The 25,537-nt window shown below is 49.0% G+C and overlaps 1 protein-coding gene across 1 annotated transcript in view; it reads left to right on the top strand.

The window, feature by feature from the left end:
• The window catches only part of PREX1 (phosphatidylinositol-3,4,5-trisphosphate dependent Rac exchange factor 1), a gene marked incomplete at its 5' end in the record, with an annotated part of 115,040 nt that overhangs the window by 48,512 nt on the left and 40,991 nt on the right, over window positions 1-25,537 (top strand). The window contains 10 exon segments of the mRNA XM_077460609.1: window positions 476-624; window positions 4,640-4,725; window positions 9,255-9,391; window positions 9,486-9,627; window positions 11,099-11,277; window positions 18,531-18,692; window positions 19,045-19,255; window positions 20,939-21,218; window positions 21,528-21,737; window positions 23,639-23,727. Coding sequence (XP_077316735.1) covers window positions 476-624; window positions 4,640-4,725; window positions 9,255-9,391; window positions 9,486-9,627; window positions 11,099-11,277; window positions 18,531-18,692; window positions 19,045-19,255; window positions 20,939-21,218; window positions 21,528-21,737; window positions 23,639-23,727 — 1,645 coding nt within the window.

Genomic DNA, 25,537 nt, shown 5'->3' with positions numbered 1-25,537 from the left:
CATCCTCTCTCCTCCCCCTCTCTCCTCCCCCTCTCTCTCCACTTTCTCTATCTCACTCCTCTTCTCTACCCCTTGTTATCTCTTTCACCCCTCTATACTCTTAGTATTTAGTAATAATGGATCTCTATCAGCCCTCGTGTATTGGGAGATAAAATATTAATCGGAACGCGTTGTCACGATAAATCACGGGATCATTTCTGCCCTTCACAGAGGGCTGTAAGTTGCTTGTGAGATTAGAGCTGTGCGGGGGTTTTATCAATAAATAATTCAGTGTTTACTGCTAATGGACGATTCTGCTTTCCTGCGCGGTCACATGGGAGGTCTGGAGTTCTGGTGCCCCCCTTCCTTTTCCAGAATATTCCCTAGAGCCCCTGTAACAATCACTTCCGGATCAGACTGAAAATATTCCAATTCCTATTCCCAAAATACCACCAGAGGGTAACAAATAACCGACGTTCTTCCCCTCGGTCTCTAGATGGCGGGCTTGCAAGCTGGACGGAAGATTTACTCCATCAATGAAGATCTGGTGTTCCTCCGACCCTTCTCCGAGGTGGAGGTCCTCCTGAATCAGTCCTTCTGCTCAAGGCGGCCAATCAGGATACTGGTGGCCATCAAATCGAAAGAGTAAGATTGTATCCATTGATTTCCTCCAGCACAGTTTAATATAAGTGTGGATGAAGGGATGAAGGGCCTTGGATGGATGGATGGATGTGAGGTTCTAGAATCTGTCAAAAAGACGGGAAGACTTATAACATATAAGACACATACAGCGGGGGTAAAATAATGATCGGCTCCCCTGCAGATTGGGTAAGTTTGCCCCCTTACAAAGAAATGAAGGCTCTATAATTTTTATCATAAGTGTAATTTATATGATGGAGACAGAATATCAACCAAAAATCCAAAAAAACACGATACAAATGTTATAAATGGAGTAAAATAAGGGGCAATGGCAATAATTCTGCCCCCCCCCCCCCCACAGACTGGCTCCAGTAGGTGCTCATGTGGTACACAGATTAGTCCTGTCATTGTAAGAAGGTTCTCTATGTGTATAAAAGACTCCCGTCCACAATATCTCTTCCCTCCAATCCTCACCATCATGGGGAAGACCAAAGAGCCCTCAGAGGACGTCGGGGAGAAGATTGGAGACCTGCACAAGGCTGGAATGGGCTACAAGACCATCAGCAAGAAGCTTGGTGAGAAGGAGACAACTGTTGGATCAATTATTCACAAACGGAAGAAATGCAAAATAACCATCAATTGCCCTCGATCTGGAGCTCCATGGAAGATTTCTCCTCATGGGGTGAGGATTGTCATGAGAAAAGTGAGGGATCCGCCCAGAACTACACGGGAGGAGCTTGTGAAGGATCTCAAGGCAGTTGGGACCACAGTCACCAAACAAACCATCGGTGACACAATACACCGCCATGGATTGAGATCCTACAGCGCCCGCAAGGTCCCCCTCCTCAGGAAGACCCATGTACAGGTCCCCCTCCTCAGGAAGACACATGTACAGGTCCTCCTCCTCAGGAAGGCACATGTACAGGTCCCCCTCCTCAGGAAGACCCATGTACAGGTCCCCCTCCTCAGGAAGACACATGTACAGGTCCTCCTCCTCAGGAAGACACATGTACAGGTCCCCCTCCTCAGGAAGACACATGTACAGGTCCTCCTCCTCAGGAAGACACATGTACAGGTCCCCCTCCTCAGGAAGACACATGTACAGGTCCTCCTCCTCAGGAAGACACATGTACAGGTCCCCCTCCTCAGGAAGACACATGTACAGGTCCCCCTCCTCAGGAAGACACATGTACAGGTCCCCCTCCTCAGGAAGACACATGTACAGGTCCCCCTCCTCAGGAAGACACATGTACAGGTCCCCCTCCTCAGGAAGACACATGTACAGGTCCCCCTCCTCAGGAAGGCACATGTACAGGTCCCCCTCCTCAGGAAGACACATGTACAGGTCCCCCTCCTCAGGAAGACACATGTACAGGTCCCCCTCCTCAGGAAGACACATGTACAGGTCCCCCTCCTCAGGAAGGCACATGTACAGGTCCCCCTCCTCAGGAAGACACATGTACAGGTCCCCCTCCTCAGGAAGACACATGTACAGGTCCCCCTCCTCAGGAAGACACATGTACAGGTCCCCCTCCTCAGGAAGACACATGTACAGGTCCCCCTCCTGAGGAAGGCACATGTACAGGTCCCCTCCTGAGGAAGACACATGTACAGGTCCACCTCCTCAGGAAGACGCATGTACAGGTCCCCCTCCTCAGGAAGACGCATGTACAGGTCCCCCTCCTCAGGAAGACACATGTACAGGTCCCCCTCCTCAGGAAGGCACATGTACAGGTCCCCCTCCTCAGGAAGGCACATGTACAGGTCCCCCTCCTCAGGAAGACACATGTACAGGTCCCCCTCCTCAGGAAGACACATGTACAGGTCCCCCTCCTCAGGAAGACACATGTACAGGTCCCCCTCCTCAGGAAGACACATGTACAGGTCCCCCTCCTGAGGAAGGCACATGTACAGGTCCCCCTCCTGAGGAAGACACATGTACAGGTCCCCCTCCTCAGGAAGACGCATGTACAGGTCCCCCTCCTCAGGAAGACACATGTACAGGTCCCCCTCCTCAGGAAGACACATGTACAGGTCCTCCTCCTCAGGAAGACACATGTACAGGTCCTCCTCCTCAGGAAGACGCATGTACAGGAACGTCTCAAGTTTGCCAATGGACATCTAAATTATTCAGAGAATGATTGGGGAGAAAGTTCTGTGGTCAGATGAGACCAAAATTGAGCTCTTTGGCATCAACTTGACTCGCCGTGTTCGGAGGAAGAAAAAATGCTGACTATGACCCGAAGAACACCATCCCTACAGTCACACACGGAGGTGGGAACATGAACACCATCCCTACAGTCACACACGGAGGGGGGAACATGACGCTTTGGGGCGGTTTCCCTGATAAAGGTCCAGGCCGACTTTGCCACATTGAGGGGCCAATGGACGGGGCCATGTAATGTAAAATCTTGGATGAGAACCTTCTTCTCTCACCCAGAACACTGAAGATGGGTCATGGATGGGTCTTCCAGCATGACAATGACCAAAACATACCATCATGGCAACAAAGGAGTGGCTCAAGAAGAAGCACATTAGGGTCATGGAGTGACCCAGCCAGTCTCCAGACCTTAATCCTATAGAAAATGTATGGAGGAGCTGAAACTTTGAGTTGCCAAGAAACCTGAAGGATTTAGAGAAGATCTGTAGAGAAGAGAGGACCAAAATCCCTCCTGAGATGTGCGAACCTCATCACCACCTACAAGAAACGTCTGACCTCTGTGATCACCAACAAGGATTTCTCCACCGACTACTAAGTCATGTTTGGCTTGGGGATCAAATACTTATTTTACTCACCAGACTGCATCTCCATTTATAACATTCGTATCATGTGTTTTTTCTGGATTTTTGGTTGATATTCTGTCTCTATCATATAAAATACACCTATGATAGACCCTTCATTTCTTTGTAAGGGGGCAAACTTACCCAATCTGCAGGGGAGCCGATCATTATTTTACCCCCGCTGTATAAGTGGATCCAATGACTTCTTCCAGCTCAATTTAAAATAATTGTGGATGGGAGAGCATTGCATCCTGGAGGATGGATGTGAAATTTCTTGAATTGTACAAAGCTCACAGGAGGACATATATGAGAACTGAAATGATTAGTGTTGTATGAAGGAAACAGCAGAGGGGGCGCCATCTAAGTGCAGTGTGTGTGTGTGTGTGTGTGTGTGTGTGTGTGTGTGTGTTTATATATATATATATATATAAATAAATAAAAACATTATTAAAAATCGCAACTGGCAACACCTGAGAGACATAAGGATAAGAGCGTGTAATGCACTCAGTGCGGTTTGCTGTTGAGCCTCGGTGTGTCTTCAGGAGCCTTGTAGGACACCAGAAACAAACGCGGCTCCTGAAGACACACCGAGGCTCAACAGCAAACCGCACTGAGTGGATTACATGCTCTTATCTTTATGTATCTCGAGGAGTTGCCAGTTGTGTTTTTTTTTTTTTTTTTTTTATAACGTTTTATTTCTATATACTTATTTCTATATACTGCACTTGGTTGGCGCCCTCTGCTGTTTCCTTGCTATATTGCAGAGGTTACTTCAGTCTCATGGGCGAGCTGCCACGAATATGTTTGGATTACACTTTTTTAGTATAATCCTACATCCCCGTGGCACATCGGTGTGTATGATTAGGTTGTAGCTCAGCTGTATCCCCACCTGCCCCATAATTCCCTGTATTAATATAGTATGGGGGTCTGCCGTGTGATATGTAGATGAAGGGGGTCTGCCCCCAATGGAGATTGTCCTGATGATGTTGTCTTGTAATCTGCGTGGATGTGATGGAGGAATAAAAGGAGAGAAGAGGATAAAAGGAGAGAAGCCCAAGGAGGACATGCAGTCCCCGGAGGCACATTGGAGTCCATCCATGGTGATCTCCACTCTTGGTGGTTGCGGTGATGGAGAGCCGGCGGTGGGAATGTGGTGGATTTTGGTGCCGTGTTTTGTGTTCTGTCTTCTGCAGTAGAAGACAATAATGACGGATCTAATGGTTTCCTGTCCTCCTCTCAGGATTGTGAAGGTCCCGGACTCTCCGCAGGCTCTGTGTTTCCAGATCCGTGGCTCTACGCCGCCGTATGTCCACGCCGTGGGGCGAGGTGAGAACTCCCCAAAAACCCCGATTTATGTCACCCCGAGAAATGTTCTCTCTACAGTTATTCCAGGTTTAGGGGAACATCAGCCAATAAAAAGAGGAGTTCCCTGTGTCTCCTCTATGCTCAGCAGGAGGCGGTGCTAAAGAGAACCACTTCAATGTTCATACAGACGGGGGGACCCCAAACTTACCAATACGAGGGCCACATGGGGTTCACTTCACTGTATATTCACAGGCCTCTTTGTTTTATAAATTAATGAGGCCCCCCTTACAACAAGGTTCCCATCTGAGTCCCCCTTACATCAGGGTCCCATAAAACTCCCCCTTTATAACAGGCCCCCAACGGAGTCCCCCCTTTCATCAGGGCCCCCCCGACGGAGTCCCCCCTTTCATCAGGGCCCCCCCATTGGAGTCCCCCCCTATACATCAGGGTCCCCATCAGAGTTCCCCTTATACATCAGGGTCCCCATCAGAGTTCCCCTTATACATCAGGGTCCCCATCAGAGTTCCCCTTATACAACTGGGTCCCCATCAGAGTTCCCCTTATACAACTGGGTCCCCATCAGAGTTCCCCTTATACAACTGGGTCCCCATCAGAGTTCCCCTTATACAACTGGGTCCCCATCAGAGTTCCCCTTATACAACTGGGTCCCCATCAGAGTCCCCCTTATACAACTGGGTCCCCATCAGAGTCCCCCTTATACAACTGGGTCCCCATCAGAGTTCCCCTTATACAACTGGGTCCCCATCAGAGTTCCCCTTATACAACTGGGTCCCCATCAGAGTTCCCCTTATACAACTGGGTCCCCATCAGAGTTCCCCTTATACAACTGGGTCCCCATCAGAGTTCCCCTTATACAACTGGGTCCCCATCAGAGTTCCCCTTATACAACTGGGTCCCCATCAGAGTCCCCGCTATACATCAGGGTCCCCCCTATATATCCGGGTCCCCATCAGCGCCCCCCTGTACATCGGGGCGCCCATCAGAGGCCCCCCTGTACATCGGGGCGCCCATCAGAGACCCCCCTGTACATCGGGGCGCCCATCAGAGACCCCCCTGTACATCGGGGCGCCCATCAGAGACCCCCCTGTACATCGGGGTGCCCATCAGAGACCCCCTATACATCGGGGTGCCCATCAGAGTCCCAATTAACTCCCCCCCCTGTACATCGGGGTTCCCATCAGCATCCCCCCCTCATACACCAAGGTCCCCTTACATCAGGCTACCCATCTGAGTCCCCTCTTACATCCGAGTCCCCATTAGAATCCTCCTTAGCCTTGTAAGGCTTTCAGCATGGTTGTAGCAGGAGGTCTGGATGGAAGAAGGTTCCCTCCTAATGTAAATTTTAGGGGCAAGCATGTCATTGGCTGCTAGGATGCTGGAGGGGGGGGGGGGGGTGGAGACCACAGGCAGCCCTGCTGACCTGAATCCTTAGTCTATGGAGGGCACACCATGGACCCTAGCTGGGGGCTGGATATAATCCTACAACGAGACCCCTAATATAGACTATAACTCACTGCTGCCCTCTGGTGGAATTTGTACATTGGCTGCTGTGGTCAGTTGATAGTCTTTCCAAGTACAGTGAAGTCCCCCTCTTCTGTGTCCCCCGTTCCCAAGCCCTTCCACCAGACTCTGTAGGTTCCTCTAGAGGAGATGAACGTGCCGCCATCACATGCTAAGTATTAGGCCCCCCCCCCCCCACGCGTGTGCGCGAATCTCCCGGCCCTCCACATTGCAACATCTGGCGTGTTGTTGTCGGACGCAGCAGACGGTTTTATCACCCCCCAGACACAGATTTATTAAAGCTTTGAAAACAAACACGGAGAAGATTTTGCACATGAAAACACTTTCCTCACCAAATAGACAGACCGCCGCTCTACGCTGCTTCCTGATTGGCTGATCAGAATATACAGGAGACCTTTGGGCCCAATGCCGCCATGAGAAGATGACAGGACGGCTCAGGTCCAGGAATGGGAAGTCCTCGCGGTGTATTGATGATGAGCGCCGACTTCGCAATAAGAAAATAAACACGCTACTGTACGGCGTTCTGAGGGTCCTCTAATGTGGGAACACGGCGTATGGCGACCAATCACTGCGAGGGAAAACATTCCGGGGACACCTGCTCGCCATATTCACCTTCTGCCGCAAAACTGCCCCGGGATCACGTCTGTTACTTTGTATCTTTATTCTGATCACAGAAGGATCCAAAATGATACAAAAGTATCCAATCCGAGACAGGGGGAGGGGCTCATTCACACCAAGCGCAGTGCGGGAAAACGTCCGATTTTGCGCATGTACCCGCACCGCACCTGCTGCGAATGAGCCCCTCCCCCTGTCGCCGCTTGGATACTTTTGTATCATTTTGGATCCTTCTATGACCAGAATAAAGATACAAAGTGGCGTAAATATGGCGAGCAGGTGAGCGCACATCTGTCCCCGGAATTTTACCCCTCGCAGGAAAACGCACGGCCTCCTGGTGACATTAGGAAGGCTTTGCATCTTGGCATTTCATGAATGTGCGCTTTTTTGGGTGCGTTTTTCGTGGTACGCGCTCAGGGCAGCCCATTCTTTTTACCTTCTTGGGCATTGAGCTTCGCGTGTTTCTAACGGCGCCTTTTACGCGTTTATCGCACATGAAAATGTCTGTTTGCAGCAATTTGGGTGCAGCCACCAAAACACATGACAGCGCAATGCCATCTGGTTTGGTGCAGCACAATTCTAAGAAAACGCGACTGTAATACTTTATGTGCGTGTTGTGCGCATAGTGCAGCCAATTGAAATTAATGGGCCAAAAAAAGTGCATGTTTGGGAATGCACCAGAAGGTTGCACATGATTGGAAATGCATCAAAAAATGCACAGACTTGAGAATGTGTAAAAAAAAAAAAAGTCTGCACGCTTGGGAATGCGTCCAAAAAAATGTGCATGATTGGGAATACGTAAAAAAAAAAAAATTACACTTGGGAATGCGTCCAAAAAATGCGCATGATTGGGAATACGTAAAAAAAATTACAGTTGGGAATGCGTCCAAAAAATGCACACACTTGGGAATGCGTTTAAAAAATGTTCACTTGGGAATGTGTCAAAAAATGCACATGATTGGGAATGCGTCCAGAAAATGCGCACTCCTGGGAATGCGTCCAGAAAATGCGCACGCTTAGGAATGTGTAAAAAAAGTAAATAAAAAGGTACGCTTGGGAATGCATCCAGAAAATGCGCACTCTTGGGAATGCGTCCAAAAATTGCGCATTATTGGGAATGCGTTTAAAAAATGTACACTTGGGAATGTGTCAAAAAATGCACACTCTTGGGAATGCGTCCAGAAAATGCGCACTCCTGGGAATGCGTCCAAAAAATGCGCACTCTTGGGAATGCATCCAGAAAATGCGCACTCTTGGGAATGCGTCCAGAAAATGCTCACTCCTGGGAATGCGTCCAAAAATTGCGCATTATTGGGAATGCGTTTAAAAAATGTACACTTGGGAATGTGTCAAAAAATGCACACTCTTGGGAATGCGTCCAGAAAATGCGCACTCTTGGGAATGCGTCCAGAAAATGCACACTCTTGGGAATGCGTCCAGAAAATGCACACTCTTGGGAATGCGTCCAAAAATTGCGCATGATTGGGAATGCATTTAAAAAATGTACACTTGTGAATGTGTCAAAAAATGCACATAATTGGGAATGCGTCCAAAAATGCGCACTCTTGGGAATGCGTCCAAAAAATGCGCACTCTTGGGAATGCGTCCAGAAAATGCGCACTCCTGGGAATGCGTCCAAAAATGCGCACTCTTGGGAATGCGTCCAAAAATGCACACTCTTGGGAATGCGTCCAGAAAATGCACACTCCTGGGAATGCGTCCAAAAAATGCGCACTCCTGGGAATGCGTCCAAAAAATGCACACTCTTGGGAATGCGTCCAGAAAATGCGCACTCCTGGGAATGCGTCCAAAAAATGCGCACTCTTGGGAATGCGTCCAGAAAATGCGCACTCTTGGGAATGCGTCCAGAAAATGCGCACTCTTGGGAATGCGTCCAAAAATTGCGCACTCTTGGGAATGCGTCCAAAAATTGCGCATGATTGGGAATGCGTTTAAAAAATGTACACTTGGGAATGTGTCAAAAAATACACATGATTGGGAATGCGTCCAGAAAATGCGCACTCCTGGGAATGCGTCCAAAAAATGCGCACTCTTGGGAATGCATCCAGAAAATGCGCACTCTTGGGAATGCGTCCAGAAAATGCGCACTCCTGGGAATGCGTCCAAAAATTGCGCATTATTGGGAATGCGTTTAAAAAATGTACACTTGGGAATGTGTCAAAAAATGCACACTCTTGGGAATGCGTCCAGAAAATGCGCACTCTTAGGAATGTTTAAAAAAAAAATGTACGCTTGGGAATGCGTCCAAAAAATGCGCAGGTTTGGGCGCACCTGGTGTGAACGAGGCTCGCGTCCCCCGATGTTGGGTGGAGCGATTGATGTGAATTCTTTATAGATGGATTTCCTCGCTGACGTTTTGTTGTTGTCTGCAGGCTCGCAGGCGGCGGCGGTCGGCCTCCACCCCGGACAGTGCGTCCTGAAAGTGAACGGTAACAACGTCACACATGACAGCCACATCGAGGTCCTCGATCATTTCACCGCCTACCGCAAGAACCCCCAAAATCCTCTGGTGAGTATAGTGGGGGGGAAGGGTGTCCTGGGGGACTACAAGTCCCAGCTGACCGGGGGAAGGGGAAGGCGCTGAGCGCTGTCTGTGATTGCAGGGCCTCTATCAGTGGATTTATCGCACTCACGAGGACGCCGAGGAGGACCGGGAGCAGCGCTGTACATCGGAGGATTGTCTGAACGGCGGCGGAGTGTGCGAGGACGGCGCTCTGGGCAGAGGACTCCATGACCGGCAGACAGGTACCGCGGGGGCGGGGCTTATTATTACTTCTTATTAGTATAAAGAGAGATTGATCTGAGATGACATCATCAGCAGACAAGTGTTCCCCTTTATATAACATCATGGTCTGGATCTCGGCCACGCCCCCCTCGGTCTGTATCGCTCACATAGACTGTGGCTCTGTAGATTCTGGCAGTGAACGGGTTAACCGCATCGTGTTTCCACCGAAGCGATAAACCCGATCCGCCGCGCTGCGTCCAATGACGGGAAATCATCTATTATTAACCACCGCCGTCCCATTCCCTGAACCCCTCACCCGCTCCCTGCACTCCGCTTCCACCTGATGTATAAATAGTGCGCCGTGACGTCTTCCCTGCAGCGTGATGTCTGCAGAACATCGCTCTGTCCCATCCCCCTCCTGACAGATCCATATTGATATTTTCTGCAGATTATCCCACCACTGACCTCTCTACAGATCTGCAGAACATCGCTCCCTCCCCTCCCCCCCCCCCCCCGACAGATCCATATTGATATATTCTGCAGATTATCCCACCACTGACCTCTCTACAGATCTGCAGAGCATCGCTCCCTCCCCTCCCCCTCCTCACAGATCCATATTGATATATTCTGCAGATTATCCCATCACTGACCGCTTTAGAGATCTGCAGAATATCACTCCCTCCCATCCCCATGCTGACAGATCCATATTGCTGTATTCTGCAGATTATTCCATCATTGACCCCTCTACAGATCTGCAGAACATTGCTCCATCCCCTCCCCCTCCTGACAGTTCCATATTGATATATTCTGCAGATTATCCTACCACTGACCCCTCTACAGATCTGCAGAGCATCGCTCCCTCCCCTCCCCCTCCTGACAGATCCATATTGATATATTCTGCAGATTATTCCATCACTGCCCCCTCTATAGATCTGCAGAGCATCGCTCCTTCCCCTCCACCCCTGACAGTTCCATATTTATATATTCTGCAGATTATTCCATCACTGACCTCTCTACAGATCTGCAGAACATCGCTCCCCCCCCTTACAGATCCATATTGATATATTCTGCAGATTATCCCATCACTGACCTCTCTAGAGGTCTGCAGAACATCGCTCCATCCCCTCCCCCCTGACAGATCCATATTGATATATTCTGCAGATTATTCCATCACTGACTTCTACAGATCTGCAGAGCATCGCTCCCTCCCCTCCCCCTCCTGACAGATCTATTCTGCAGATTATCCCATCACTGACCTCTCTAGAGATCTGCAGAGCATCGCTCCCTCCTCTCCCCCCCTGACAGTTCCATATTGATATATTCTGCAGATTATCCCACCACTGACCTCTACAGATCTGCAGAACATCGCTCCCTCCCCCTGACAGATCAATATTGATCTATTCTGCAGATTCTTCCATCTCATTATCTCTGATGTTGGGATTTGGATGGGATTGTTGGGTGTCTCTATCTTCTCCTGTGTTCTCTCTGTAGGTCCGGCCTGTAATCTGATCTCCCCGGTGGGTGAGGACGGGCCCCTCATTAATCTGACGGTGGAGAACATCCAGCTGGAGCACGGGGTGGTGTACGAGTACGTGAACACGGCCGGGATCAAGTGTCACGTCTTGGAGAAGATCCTGGAGCCCCGGGGGTTGTTTGGAATCACGGCCAAGGTAAGAGTAACCGGAGGACCCCCGATATATGAGCGGCCTGGACCAACGCCACCTACAGGGCGGCGCCACCGGTCACTGCAATGATGGTGCTAAAGTGATACTAAACACACGTTGTGTCATCTCCATTCTCCCTTCTATTCCTGTCTGTGGGTGACGGCTCTGTCATTATTTTAATTAAAGTGCAAATCACAAGAATAGACCACACATTAGATACAATGTATATACAGTGCCTTGAAAAAGTATTCATACCCCTTGAAATTCCCCACATTTTCTCATGTTACAACCAAAAACGTAATTGTATGTAATTTATTGGGATTTTATGTGATAGACCAACACAAAGTGTCACATAATTGTGAAGTGGAAGGAAAATATTAAATAATACAAATAAATATGTGAAAAGTGTGTGGGGGGAAGGGGAATTTGTATTCAGCCCCCTTTACTCTGATACCCCCTCACTAAAATCTAGTGGAACCAATTGCCTTCAGAAGTCACCTAATTAGTAAATAGAGTCCACCTGTGTGTCATTTAATCTCAGTATAAATACGGCTGTTCTGTGAAGCCCTCAGAGGTTGGTTAGAGAACCTTAGCGAACAAACAGCATCATGAAGGCCAAGGAACACACCAGACAGGTCAGGGATGAAGTTGTGGAGAAGTATAAAGCAGGGTTCGGTTATAATAAAATCTCCCAAGCTTTGACCATCTCACGGAGTTCTGTTCAATCCATCATCGGAAAATGGAAAAGAGTATGGGCACAACCGCAAACCTACCAAGACATGGCCGTCCACCTAAAACTCAGCCTTTCTCAACCTTTTTACCCCAAAGGAACCCTTGGGATTATTTTCAGGTCTCAGGGAACCCTGCTAAAAACAGTCCATTGGTGGTCTTTGGGAAATCGACCTTTCCGTTGGCGGCGGTACAGCGAGAAGAATGCTTCCTTTACAGACGTGGTTCTGGCTCTGCCAAGTGGTGATTGAACCTGGAACTAAGCAGTCACCATCACATGATGGGTCAGTTGGTCACTGCTCAAGGAACCCTAAGACCCCTTTCATACTGGGGCGTTTTTCAGGCGCTTTAGCGTTAAAAAAAAAGCACCTGTGAAGCGCTTGAAAGAAGCCTCATCTGCAGTCCTAATGTGAAAGTCCAAGTGCTTTAAGAGCCCCGAAAAACGCTCGTAAAGTGCCGCTTAAACTAGCAGCGCTTTACCAGCGTTTTTCGAGCGCTATTGGGGCGCTTTTAACCCCTGCTCGTGGCCAAATAAAGGGTTAAAAGCGCCCATAAAACGCTGCTGCCAAAAGCATTTTTCAGGCGTTTTTCAGGCGCTTCCCATTGATTTCAATGGGAGGGGCGCTTTAGGAGCGTTGTATTCACCGCTCCAAAAGCGCTGCAAAGAAGCTGCTTGCAGGACTTTTTTTGACGCCCCGCCAGCGCAGCGCCTCAGTGTGAAAGCACTCGGGGCTTTTACATTGGGATTGCAGTTGCAGCTTCTTTCAGGCACTTTTTTTTTTACGCTAAAGCGCCTGAAAAATGCCTGAAAAATGCCCCAGTGTGAAAGGGGTCTTGGTGACCTCTGAAGAAACCCTAGAGTTCCACGGAACCCTGGTTGAGAATGGCTGACCTAAACTGACCAGGCCGGGCAAGAACATTCATCAGAGAAGAAGCCAAGAGGTCCATGGTGACTCTGGAGGAGCTGCAGAGATCCACAGCTCAGGGGGGAGAATCTGTCCACAGGACAACTATTAGTCGTCTCTCCACAAATCTGCCCTTTATGGAAGAGTGACAAGAAGAAAGACATTGGAGAAAGAAAGTCATAAGAAGTCCTGTTTGTAGGTTGTGAGAAGCCATGTAGGGGGACTGTTGGAAGGCAACATTGTTTAATATCATATTTCTGGAGTTTTACTTTCTGGTTGATACAGCCAGGTGACTCAAGATGAAAGTTGACCCTGCAGGGTGTCTCGTCATGCCCCTGTTGGGGGGGGGGGGGGGGGTGATAATGGTGTAGGGCAGTGATGGCGAACCTTGGCACCCCAGATGTTTTGGAACTACATTTCCCATGATGCTCCACTACAATGCAAGGTACCAGAGCATCATGGGAAATGTAGTTCCAAAACATCTGGAGTGCCAAGGTTTGCCATCACTGGTGTAGGGCTTGGCTCCAAACCACCTGGTGTGATAAAGATTGAAAAATGCTCAATTAACACTCTGCAAACAGGCTCCGAAGAGGGCCACTGCTGATGAGTTGCGCTACAGAAGATCAAAGGGCCAGCTGTCACGGAAGGTGACCCGGGTCACATAGCGGTACGTGGGCAAAGGCTGCCCCTTGTGACACTACAGCACGCCTTCTGGAGGATGGGCGGATATTAGAAGGGCCGACCTCTTGGCGATATTCCATTTGTCGGATTCCTAGTTTGGGCCGGCAATGGGGTCGTGTCTGGGTGGTGTATGAATGGAGCTTAAAAGTGCTGACCGGGAGGAAACACTTCCTCTCTTGACTGATGGCTTCCATCTGCCAGCGAGCCAAGCTGACCGATACTGGTCATAGAGGACAACCTTACGTAACCTATTATTGACGTTTTTGTATTTCATTTGCTCTGTAATATTTTCCTTTTAGTATTTTTATGTTATCGTTCTTCTTTTCTTGGGAAATAAATAAGACTTTGTTTTAGGCAGTGTGTTTATTTTCACAGCTAACCTTATATCATTTTACTATCACCAGTAACATTATCAGAGCTTTGATAGTCTCGCTAATTTTAGGTATAGACACGGTGATGCATATATGGAATAAATAGAGGGAATCCGTAACCACCTAATGTTTATTTCAGGGACACGGCAAACATGTCAAAGAAGGTGATCTGGTCAGAGGAGACCAAAATTGAAATTTTTAGCCTAAAAGCACAACGCTATGTGTGGGGGAAACTAACACCGCCCATCCCCCTGAACACACCATCCCCACCGTGAGACATGGTGGTGGGAGCATCATGTGGTGGGGATGGTTTTCTTCAGCAGGGACAGGGAAGCTGGCCAGAGTTGATGGGAAGATGGATGGAGACAAATACAGGGCATACAGAAAGAACGGGTGCTAAAAAGTTACCCACAGTAGTGGCACAGTAAACAATGAGGCGATACAAAAAAAATAATATTCATATTTATTGAGACATAGAAACGTACATATTTCAAAATGGTGTGAAAAGGTTAAAAAAACAATATATATAGAGAACTATACAGTATAAAATGTGAGCCCTAGTGCGTCAGCGCGTTTCGCCGCCAGGCTTCGTCAGCACACATTCGGGATTCGATGATTGCAGGAAAGTGGGTCTCACTATCTTGCAGAAAGTTAGATCTGATTCAACGTATTAATGTAGAGAAAAGTTATCCAAGAGGGTAGAATCGGCTCACAGAGGAGAAGCAGTTTTTCCGGAAATCCTGGAAACCCGTGGTTCACAGGATGAAAAAAGAGCTTCCAGCAGGGGGCGGTGCATACAAGTACATGGAGTCTTCCAATCCCAGATATCAAATAGGCAAATAAATTCAAAGAGAAATCCCACCATTGCTCTCTCCCAGGGGGTTATATTCAAGTCTCCACACCATCAATATATTTTAAAATCAATATGGTCTTGATATACTTCTATGGTGGGATTTCTCTTTGAATTTATTTGCCTGTTGGATATCTGGGATTGGAGGACTCCGTGTACTTGTATGCACCGCCCCCTGTTGGAAGCTCTTTTTTCATCCCGTGAACCACTGGTTTCAAGTGTTTCCTGAAAAACTTCTCCTCTGTGAGCCAATTCTACCCTATTGGATACGTTTTCTCTACATTGATACGTTGAATCAGATCTAACTTTCTGCAAGATAGTGAGACCCACTTTCCTGCAATCATCAAATCCCGAATGTGTGCTGACGAAGCCTGGCGGCGAAACGCGTTGACGCACTAGGGCTCACATTTTATACTGTATAGTTCTCTATATATATTGTTTTTTTTAACCTTTTCACACCATTTTGAAATATGTATGTTTCTATGTCTCAATAAATATGAATATTATTTTTTGTATTGCCTCATTGTTTACTGTGCCGCTACTGACCTGACGAAGCCTAACGGTGAAACGCGTTGACGCGCTAGGGCTCACATTTAATACTGTATATTTCTCTATATATATGTTTGTTTGTTTTTTAACCTTTTCCTGCCTTTTCACACCATTTTGAAATATGTATGATTCTGTGTCTCAATAAATATGAATATTATTTTTGTATATCCTCATTGTTTACTGTGCCTCTAAAGTCTGCCTGTGGGTCACTTTTTAGGACCCGTTCTTTCTGTATTTCCACAATTATTTACGGATGAGGCAATGTGAGTGCTTTCCCTATTTCTGTCGCAAATACAGGGCAATCTTAGAAGAAAACCCGTTATGCCGCGTACACGCGACCGGATTTTCCGGCAAACTAGGTCTGAAGGGATTAGTCCGTCGGACAATCCGATCTTGTGTGGGGTAATCTGTTCGTATTTCGGGAGTAAAATCCGGCGGACCTAGAAATAGAACATGTTTCAAATCTATCCGACAGACTCAATTCCGACGGGCTCAAATCGGGAAAACCAGTCGTCTGTGTGCTGGTCTGGCGGACCAAATACGACGCAAGGGCAGCTATTGGCTACTGGCTATTGAACTTTTTCATACGGACTTACGAACAGACTTAGTCTGTTCATGTGTGGTCAAGTCCGTTCGTTCAGAAGGGTCCGTCGGAACTCTGCCAGAAGTCTGTCGGGAAGACTGTCGGACCTAGTTTGCCGGAAAGTCCGGTCGTGGGTACGCGGCAATAGAAAAGACTTGAGACCGGGGCGGAGGTTCCCCTTCCCAGCAGGACAAAGACCCGAAACATCCAGCCAGAGCTACAATGGAATGGTTTACATCAAAGCATATTCATGTGTTAGAATGGCCCAGTCACAGTCCAGACCTAAATCCCATTGAGAATCTGTGGCCAGACTTGAAAATTGCTGATCACAGACGCTCTCCATCCAATCTGACAGAGCTTGAGATATTCTACAAAGAAGAAGAATGGGCAGAAATGTCCTCTCTAGATGGGCAAAGCTGGTAGAGACACCCCCAAAAAAGACTTGTAGAGAAAGGGGGTTCTACAAAGTATTGACTCCGGGGGGCGCCATACAAATGCCCCTCCCCCACACTTTTCACATATTTATTTGTATCATTTATCATTTTACTTCCACTTCACAATTATGTGACACTTTGTGTTGGTCCATCACATAAAATCCCAATAAAATACATTTATGTTTTTGGTTTGTAACATGAAAAAATTTGGGGAATTTCAAGGGGTATGAATACTTTTTCAAGGCACTGTGTGTTCTCTTGACTTTAAGGCTTCATGCACACGAGACGCCAGTGCAAACTCTGCTACACACGTGTTTTTAAAATCTGAAACCGGCAATTAGAAACGCCAGTTTTGCCACGATTTTTACCGTGATTTAGCGGCGGTTTTCCATGTTTGCGTCTAGAAGCGTTTAGTTAAGCTAACATCATAGACCCTCCCCAAGCTCAAAAAACAGTATTATTAACTATTTCAACAATTTTGTGAGACCAGAGTGAGTAGCAGCAGCTGTGAGAGCTGCAGTGTACTTGTATTTAGCGTGTCACTTGCCACAGCACCTGCCACAAGTTTTGGATTGCCCATTTGCCACGTCACTTGCCACGTCACTTGCCACAAGTTGTGGATTGATCACTTGCCACGTCACCTGCCAGGTCACTTGCCACGTCACCTGCCAGGTCACTTGCCACGTCACCTGCCACAAGTTGTGGATTGTCCACTTGCCACGTCACCTGCCAGGTCACTTGCCACGTCACCTGCCACAAGTTGTGGATTGTCCACTTGCCACGTCACCTGCCAGGTCACTTGCCACGTCACCTGCCACAAGTTGTGGATTGTCCACTTGCCACGTCACCTGCCACAAGTTGTGGATTGTGCACTTGCCACATCACCTGCCATGTCACTTGCCACAAGTTGTGGATTGTCCACTTGCCACGTCACCTGCCACAAGTTGTGGATTGTCCACTTGCCACGTCACCTGCCATGTCACTTGCCACAAGTTGTGAATTGTCCACTTGCCACGTCACCTGCCATGTCACTTGCCACAAGTTGTGGATTGTCCACTTGCCACGTCACCTGCCAGGTCACTTGCCACAAGTTGTGAATTGTCCACTTGCCACGTCACCTGCCATGTTACTTGCCACAAGTTGTGGATTGTCCACTTGCCACGTCACCTGCCAGGTCACTTGCCACAAGTTGTGGATTGTCCACTTGCCACGTCACCTGCCAGGTCACTTGCCACAAGTTGTGGATTGTCCACTTGCCACGTCACCTGCCATGTTACTTGCCACAAGTTGTGGATTGTCCACTTGCCACGTCACCTGCCAGGTCACTTGCCACAAGTTGTGGATTGTCCACTTGCCACGTCACCTGCCAGGTCACTTGCCACAAGTTGTGAATTGTCCACTTGCCACGTCACCTGCCATGTTACTTGCCACAAGTTGTGGATTGTCCACTTGCCACGTCACCTGCCAGGTCACTTGCCACAAGTTGTGAATTGTCCACTTGCCACGTCACCTGCCAGGTCACTTGCCACAAGTTGTGGATTGTCCACTTGCCACGTCACCTGCCAGGTCACTTGCCACAAGTTGTGGATTGTCCACTTGCCACGTCACCTGCCAGGTCACTTGCCACAAGTTGTGGATTGTCCACTTGCCACGTCACCTGCCAGGTCACTTGCCACGTCACCTGCCAAAAGTTGTGGATTGTCCACTTACAATTGTTTAAAATATTTTTTTAATGGTTTTTCATCATTTGCCATCATTTTTGAGATTTTTAATGTAAAAAAAAATAGGTCACCTTTAAAAACGCTTCTAAACGAAAACGCGGCAAAACGCAGCTACCGCGCCTGAAACGTGGAAACTTTTGCATCTGAACTCATTTCTTTGCTTCTGGAAAAACGAGGTTAAACGCAACTGCCTAAAAACTGCAAAAAACGAGACTGTGTGCACGGACACATAGGATAACATTGAATGAGTTCAGGGGCAGTTGGAAAAAGTGTCCAACTGACTCTGAACACGCGTTTAACAGCGTCTCGTGTGCATGAGGCCTAAGTCATCGGTACCAACACAATCCAATGTGGGGGGGAATTCTCTTCCACGAAGCCCCTGATTGTAGATGTGTGAGGTCTCTGTGTGTATGACGGAGTGTTTTGTATCCGGCAGATCCTGCAGGCGTTTATCGCGGACGACAATCAGTTTGTGAAGAATTGCCTGCGGCTCCTCGCTATGAGTAAGTCGGTGATGACGATGCCGCAGTACGAGTTCCGGCACATCTGTGACACCAAGCTGGACAACATCAGCCGGAGGATCTCCAGCTACGAGCAGGTGAGGGCGCCACGTCTCTGCGTCCTGTCCGCCGTCGCCGCGTCCTCCTCCTCCTATCGCTCCTCTGTAGTAATCACTCTCTTATCCGTCTCTAGTCACTCATCTAAGTTATAGAAAGTGTTACATTGAAGGATAATGCCGCACACCTATCGTATAACCAGAGACACCCCCCTGCTTTATACAAAAAAGTTTTCAGTAACAATCTTGATATAAATAATAATAATAATAATAAAAATGAAACACAGACAGTACAGATTGCAGTGTTTCCTAATGTTAACATCCAGTGTAGAATCGCCCCCTAGTGGTGGTCATTGTAGGTGACACGGGACTCACGCGTTGTGCTGCCTCTCAGTTTGCAGACGAGTTGAAGATGAAAGTGAGTCCGTCATTTAAACAAGCGACCGGTGACACCCACCTGCTGCACAGCATGGACTTCTGCCCCACCAACTACCACATCAACCTCATGGAGGTCTCCTACCCCAAAACCAGCACCACCGTGGGGCGCTCCTTCAGCATCCGCTTCGGCCGCAAAAACTCCTTCTTTGGCCTGGATCCAGATCAGGGTAAGACTGGGACCAACTCCCTACCTCCCCCCCCCCCCATCCAGATCAGGGTAAGACTGGGACCAACTCCCTACCCCCCCACCCCCCATTCAGATCAGGGTAAGACTGGGACCAACTCCCTACCCCCCCCCATTCAGATCAGGGTAAGACTGGGACCAACTCCCTACCTCCCCACCCCCCCCCCCCATCCAGATCAGGGTAAGACTGGGACCAACTCCCTACCTCCCCACCCCCATTCAGATCAGGGTAAGACTGAGACCAACTCCTACCTACCCACCCCCCCCCCCCCATCCAGATCAGGGTAAGACTGGAACCAACGCCTACCTCCCCATCCAGATCAGGGTAAGACTGGAACCAACTACTACCTCCCCCCCCCCCCCCCATCCAGATCAGGGTAAGACTGGGACCAACTCCTTACCTCCCAATCCCCCCCATCCAGATCAGGGTAAGACTGAGACCAACTCCTACCTTCCCACCCCCCATCCAGATCAGGGTAAGACTGGAACCAACTACTACCTCCCCACCCCCCATCCAGATCAGGGTAAGACTGACACCAACTCCTACCTCCCCACCCCCCCCCCCCCATCCAGATCAGGGTAAGACTGGAACCAACTACTACCTCCCCACCCCCCATCCAGATCAGGGTAAGACTGGAACCAACTCCTTCCTCCCCACCCCCCCGTCCAGATCAGGGTAAGAATGAGACCAACTCCTACTTCCCTACCCCCCCATCCAGATCATGGGTAAGACTGGGGCCAACTCCTACCTCCCCACCCCCATCTAGATCAGGGTAAGACTGGGACCAACTCCTACTGCCCCACCCCCCAATCCAGATCATGGTAAGACTGAGACCAACTCCTACCTCCCCACCCCCATCTAGATCAGGGTATGGCTGGAACCATCTCCTACCTCCCCAACCCCTCCCCCCCCCCCCCCCCATTCAGATCAGGGTAAGACTGGGACCAACTCCTACCTCCCCACCCACCCCCATCCAGATCATGGTAAGACTTAGACCAACTCCCTACCTCCCCCCCCCACCCCCATCCAGATCAGGGTAAGACTGGAACCATCTCCTACCTCCCCCCCCCCATCCAGATCATGGGTAACATTGGGACCCAGAACTCTTTCTATCCTCCATGTCTACCTCCCTCCATCTCCACCGCCCTTTCCTCTCATATCCCTCCCACCTCTCTTTCTAGTCCATTTCTCTCTCTCTCCCCTTCCTCTTTTTCACATGTCCCTCTCCTCTTTCTATCTCCTGCTCTTTACATATCTCTATCTTTTCTCTCTCTCTCTCCCTGTCTTTATATCTCTATCATCTCCCCCCCCCCCTTCCCCACATATCACTCCTTCACATATCCCCCCCCCCCATATCCCTCATATCCCTGTCACCCCCCTCATATCCCTCTCACCCCCCTCATATCCCTCTCACCCCCCTCATATCCCTCTCACCCCCCTCATATCCCTCTCACCCCCCTCATATCCCTCTCACCCCCCCTCATATCCCTCTCACCCCCCTCTATATCCCTCCCCCCTCTGTCTCCTCTCTCTCCCCCTCTCTTCTAGTTCTGTACATATTAGCAGTTGATGAGGACAGGGTGGCAGTTTTGGGGTTCTGGTTCTGAGTTCTAGTCCTGACCTTGGTCTTCCTCTCTCTCTCTCTCTCTCTCTCTCTCTCTCCAGTCGGCACTTTGAACCCCATGCTGTATTCGCAGCACTCTATCGCCAGTATGGCGGCTCCAGCCTGGAGGTGTGTGAGCACAGAGGAGGAGGATGGGATGAATGGCAGTTTCCAGGACGGCAGCTTCTCTCAGATGAATGGGGGGATGAACCCGGAGGATCACGGTCTGAGCTTCTTGATGAAACATGATGACTTGGAGATCCAGGACTCCTACCTGCAGCTCTTCAACAAGCTGGACTTCGCTCTGAAGGAGATGAAGCAATACGTCACCCAGATCAACAAGTAAGACGTTTGGAAACCTCATATCATGATGCTGAGTGCAGTAACCCATAGCAACCAGCTACCAGCCTGCATCACTGATCTAATTGTTCCACAGCGATGATGGATGTGGTCGGATTGCCTGCTATGGGATATTTCACATAATGGTTAGGCTGGAGTCCTGCATTTCCCTTTTCTTATTTATTGTTGGTGTAACTTCCTTAAATCTTCTTTGTGATGCAGTTCTGAGGGTTCACGGTGCTTTTATTTCTTCATAGAAGTCAGCATGGTAATTTTCTGGACCACAATTTCTCCCCCCTTTTTACTCGGCAGGCTGCTGTCCACCATCACGGAGCCCTTGGAGCGAGATACCCCATCTGAGCCCATGTCCACAAGCGAGACGCCCCCCTCCTCACTGGTGGCTGAGGATGGCGATGGGGACAGGACGGAACCAGGGGGCATCAAGAAAGTTTGTTTTAAGGTATTGGAGGAGGACCAGGAGGACTCGGGACACGATACAGTCAGCTACAGAGACTCCTACAGGTCAGTTCTGGCTTTTCAGTAACCTTTATTAGTCAATGTGCAACCGATGCAGAGACTGTGTGCTTATTATGAAACCCCCTGGCAGGTGACACAGTTGATCTTCACCAGAGCACCCCTCCTGGAGTGATGGTTCAGAAATCTAATGGGCCTTGATTTTACTTTTCTGCAAACTGACCCCAGAGTAGTCGGGTTCAAGTAGAGGTTGTGGCAGGCAGCAAACAAGAGGTCCAGACAGAGGTCAAGGTAGGCGCAGGCAAGAGAGTAGTTAGGTCCAGGCAGAGGTTGTGGCAGGCAAGAGAGTAATCAGTTCGGGGGAGAGGTGAAGGCAAGTGGTAGACAAGAGTCCAGAAAGAGGTCAAGGTAGGCAACAGGCAAGACGGTAGTCAGGTTCCGGTAGAGGTTGTGGCAGGCAGCAGACAAGATGTCAAGGCAGGCAACAGGCAAGACAGTAGTCAGGTTCCTGTAGAGGTTGTGGCAGGCAGCAGACAAGAGGTCCAGAAAGAGGTCAAGGAAAGCAACAGGCAAGACAGCAGTTAGGTTCCGGTAGAGGTTGTGGCAGACAGAAGACAAGAGGTCCAGAAAGAGGTCAAGGCAGGCAACAGGCAAGACAATAGTCAGGTTCCAGTTGAGGTTGTGGCAGGCAGCAGACAAGATGTCAAGGCAGGCAACAGGCAAGACAGTAGTCAGGTTCCAGTAGAGGTTGTGGCAGGCAGCAGACAAGAGGTCCAGAAAGAGGTCAAGGCAGGCAAGACAGTAGTCAGGTCCAGGAAGAGGTTGTGGCAGGCAAAAGAGTAATCTGGTCAAGACAGGTGGTAGACAAGAGTCCAAACAGAGGTCCAGGCAGACGGCAGGCAATAGAGTAGTCAGTTTCTGGCAGAGGTTGTGGGCAAGCGACTGCAAGAGAGTAGCAGGTCCATTCAGAGGTCAAGACAGGAAGCAGGTAAAAGGGTAGTCCAGAGAGAGGTCTAGGGAGGCAGCAGGCAAGAGAGTAGGTCCAGTCCAGGTAAAGGTCGAGACAGACAGCAGGCAAGAGAGTAGCTGGGTCCCGTCAGAGTTCCTGGGCAAGCGGCAGGCAAGAGATTAGTCATGTTCAAGCAGAAACTGAGGCAAGCAACAGAAAAGAGAGTAACCAGGTCCAAGCAGAAGTTGAAGCAGACAAGAGAGTAGTTGAGTCAGAAAAGAGAGTAGTCAAGTCAGACAATCCAGGTCAGCAGCAGGTAAGCGGTGGTAGGTTCAGCATTATAGAAAACTAGCTCTAGGGTAGCTGAGGCTTAGACACAGCACCAGCCACTTCAAAGGCTGGTGCTTATAAATACCCTCCTGATCAGAGAACATGCCCAGCATTGTCAACTAACACCAATGTGCATTGACATGGATGAATGCTGAGGCACTCACACACAGATACCCTGGAAAATGTGGGAATCCTGGAGATCTAGAGGTCCCGGAGATCCTGGACATACTGAAGGTCCAACTACCGTAACAGGGCTTTTAAATGAACAACTTGACACACCACCATTAATAAATCATCCCAACGCCTTTTCTGAAGCCGAATGCTGAGCCATGAAGCCCCCCTTGGCCTTCTGGGCCCTTTAGTAAGGGGCTGCTGGTTCTGGTTTTGCTCAGCAAAGATAAAGGTGATGAGTGGATATGGATATATATATATATATATATATATATATATATATATATATATACATATAGCAGGGGCTCCACATACCTCTTTTGAACACACTTGATGAATTATGCGGAATTTTTCTTCTAGTAACATGAAAATTCTATGGAACAAGCCCGCCATCTTGATGGCATTGATCACTGAGTAGATAATGATTGATTACGTAGGATATGCCGTCCCATGACTTGATATTCTGATTATTCATGTATAGTGTCGGATCTCTCCACAGTGAGTGTAACAGTAATCGGGATTCGGTCCTGTCCTACACCAGCGTGCGCAGTAACAGCTCGTACCTGGGGAGCGATGAAATGGGTTCAGGTGAGTCTCATTCGTTGGTCCCATTGTGACATGTTATTAATGGAGTTTATATCATTACTGAAACCTCGTCTTTAGATCAGGGTATAGACCAGGCATTTTCAACCAGGGTTCCTCAAGATGTTGGTAGGAGTTGCTTGAGCTGTGGCTAGTTGACCTCCCATCTTACATAGTAGATGAGGTTGAAAAAAGACACAAGTCCATCAACCATTATCTAATAGTTTTTTGAAACAATCGATTGCCCCCACCCCCGCCCCGCTGAGACCACCGCATGTGGAAGGGAATTCCACATCCTTGCCGCTCTTAGCCCCTGTACACACGGTCGGAGATTTTGCCAACCAAATCCGTCGGATTTTGCCCAGTCGGATTTAGTCCGAAACTGTTGCATACACACGGTCGGGCCAAGTTGGCGAAAAATCCGATCTTTCAGAACGTGATGACGTAATTTCGTTACGACGGGACTACATTCAGGCTAGTAGCCAATAGCTTTGATTTAGGAATTTGATCTGAGCATGCGTGGCACTTGGTCCGATGAAAATGCTCTACACATGATCGGATTAGGTCCGTCCGGCCCAGTTGGTCGGGAAATATTTCCAACATGTTGGAAAATTGGGTCGGACGGAGATTCGGACGGAATCAGTCCGATGCAGACCACACACAGTCGGATTATCTGACGACACGGTCCGATGGGACACATTCCGACGGATTCTCCGACCGTGTGTACAAGGGCTTACAGTAAAGAACCCTCTACGTAGTTTAAGGTTAAACCTCTTTTCTTCTAATTTTAATGAGTGGCCACAAAAATGTTTTATCCCTATTGTGGGGTCACCAGTACAGTATTTATGAATTGAAATCATATCGTATTATGACACATAATCCTGAAGGAGCCGCTGAATACGTTGCTATTTCCCCACTTGGAGCACACACAGCCAGACACCTCAGCATTTCTTCATTCTTCCACTGGCTCACAATACAGTCCAGGGATTCTTATTATGGTTTTTATTGGCGAACGATGGACTGGGATAGGGAGAGAGGAAGCGTGGGACATGCAGAAAACTGTAGAACTGGGTAACTTGGGGACTCCTCGATTTGTGGCTGCACTGCATGGACTGCTGGCGGCACTGTACATACCGAATGTCCCACAGGATCTCTATGCCGATGGTGACCTGTACTCTCTCTGGAGTTAAAAGCTACACACAGTCACTTGCTCTCAGCACTGGGGTCTTCCACTCACATAGCCAGAGAATCAGGTTGCCCCTGCCGATATCTACCAGGATCTTCCTTGTGAGGAATATGTAGACTCACACCTCCATAGGACATCTGGACTCTTTCCTACCAACTTCCTTTTGGCTTTCTCCAGTGAGTTTCTCCTGACCAAACTTGATCCATGGACACAGATTTAAAAATAGCCCAGCTAATCATAGTTAATAAAGCAGAGGTCCACCCTAAAGTGAACCTTCCGCTCATTGGAATCCTCCCCCCCTCCGGCGCCACAATTGCCACCTTTCAGGGGGGAGGGGGGTGCAGGTACCTGTACAGTACAGGTATTCTGCACCCACTTCCGGGATAGCTCTCTGCGGAAAGGGGCGTAGATTACGCCCCTTTCCGAAAGTCCCCCCCGCTGCCTGCTGGGAAACACACAGATCCCAGAGGCAGCGGGTCCATCCTTATTGCGCAGCGCTACTAGCGCATGCGCAGTAGGGAACCGGGAAATGAAGCCGAAAAGGCTCCACTTCCTGATTCCCATACCCAAGATGGCGGCGGCAGCACCCGAGAGACGATCGAGAGATCTGCTTCGGGTGCCGACATCGCG

Source organism: Lithobates pipiens, unplaced genomic scaffold (genome assembly GCF_037356315.1).
Source record: "Lithobates pipiens isolate NorthernLeopardFrog02 unplaced genomic scaffold, aLitPip1_a1.2 Scaffold_28, whole genome shotgun sequence".
NCBI lineage: Eukaryota > Metazoa > Chordata > Amphibia > Anura > Ranidae > Lithobates > Lithobates pipiens.
The sequence above is the reverse complement of the archived record's forward strand: the minus strand, read 5'-3'. Positions and strand labels throughout refer to the sequence as shown.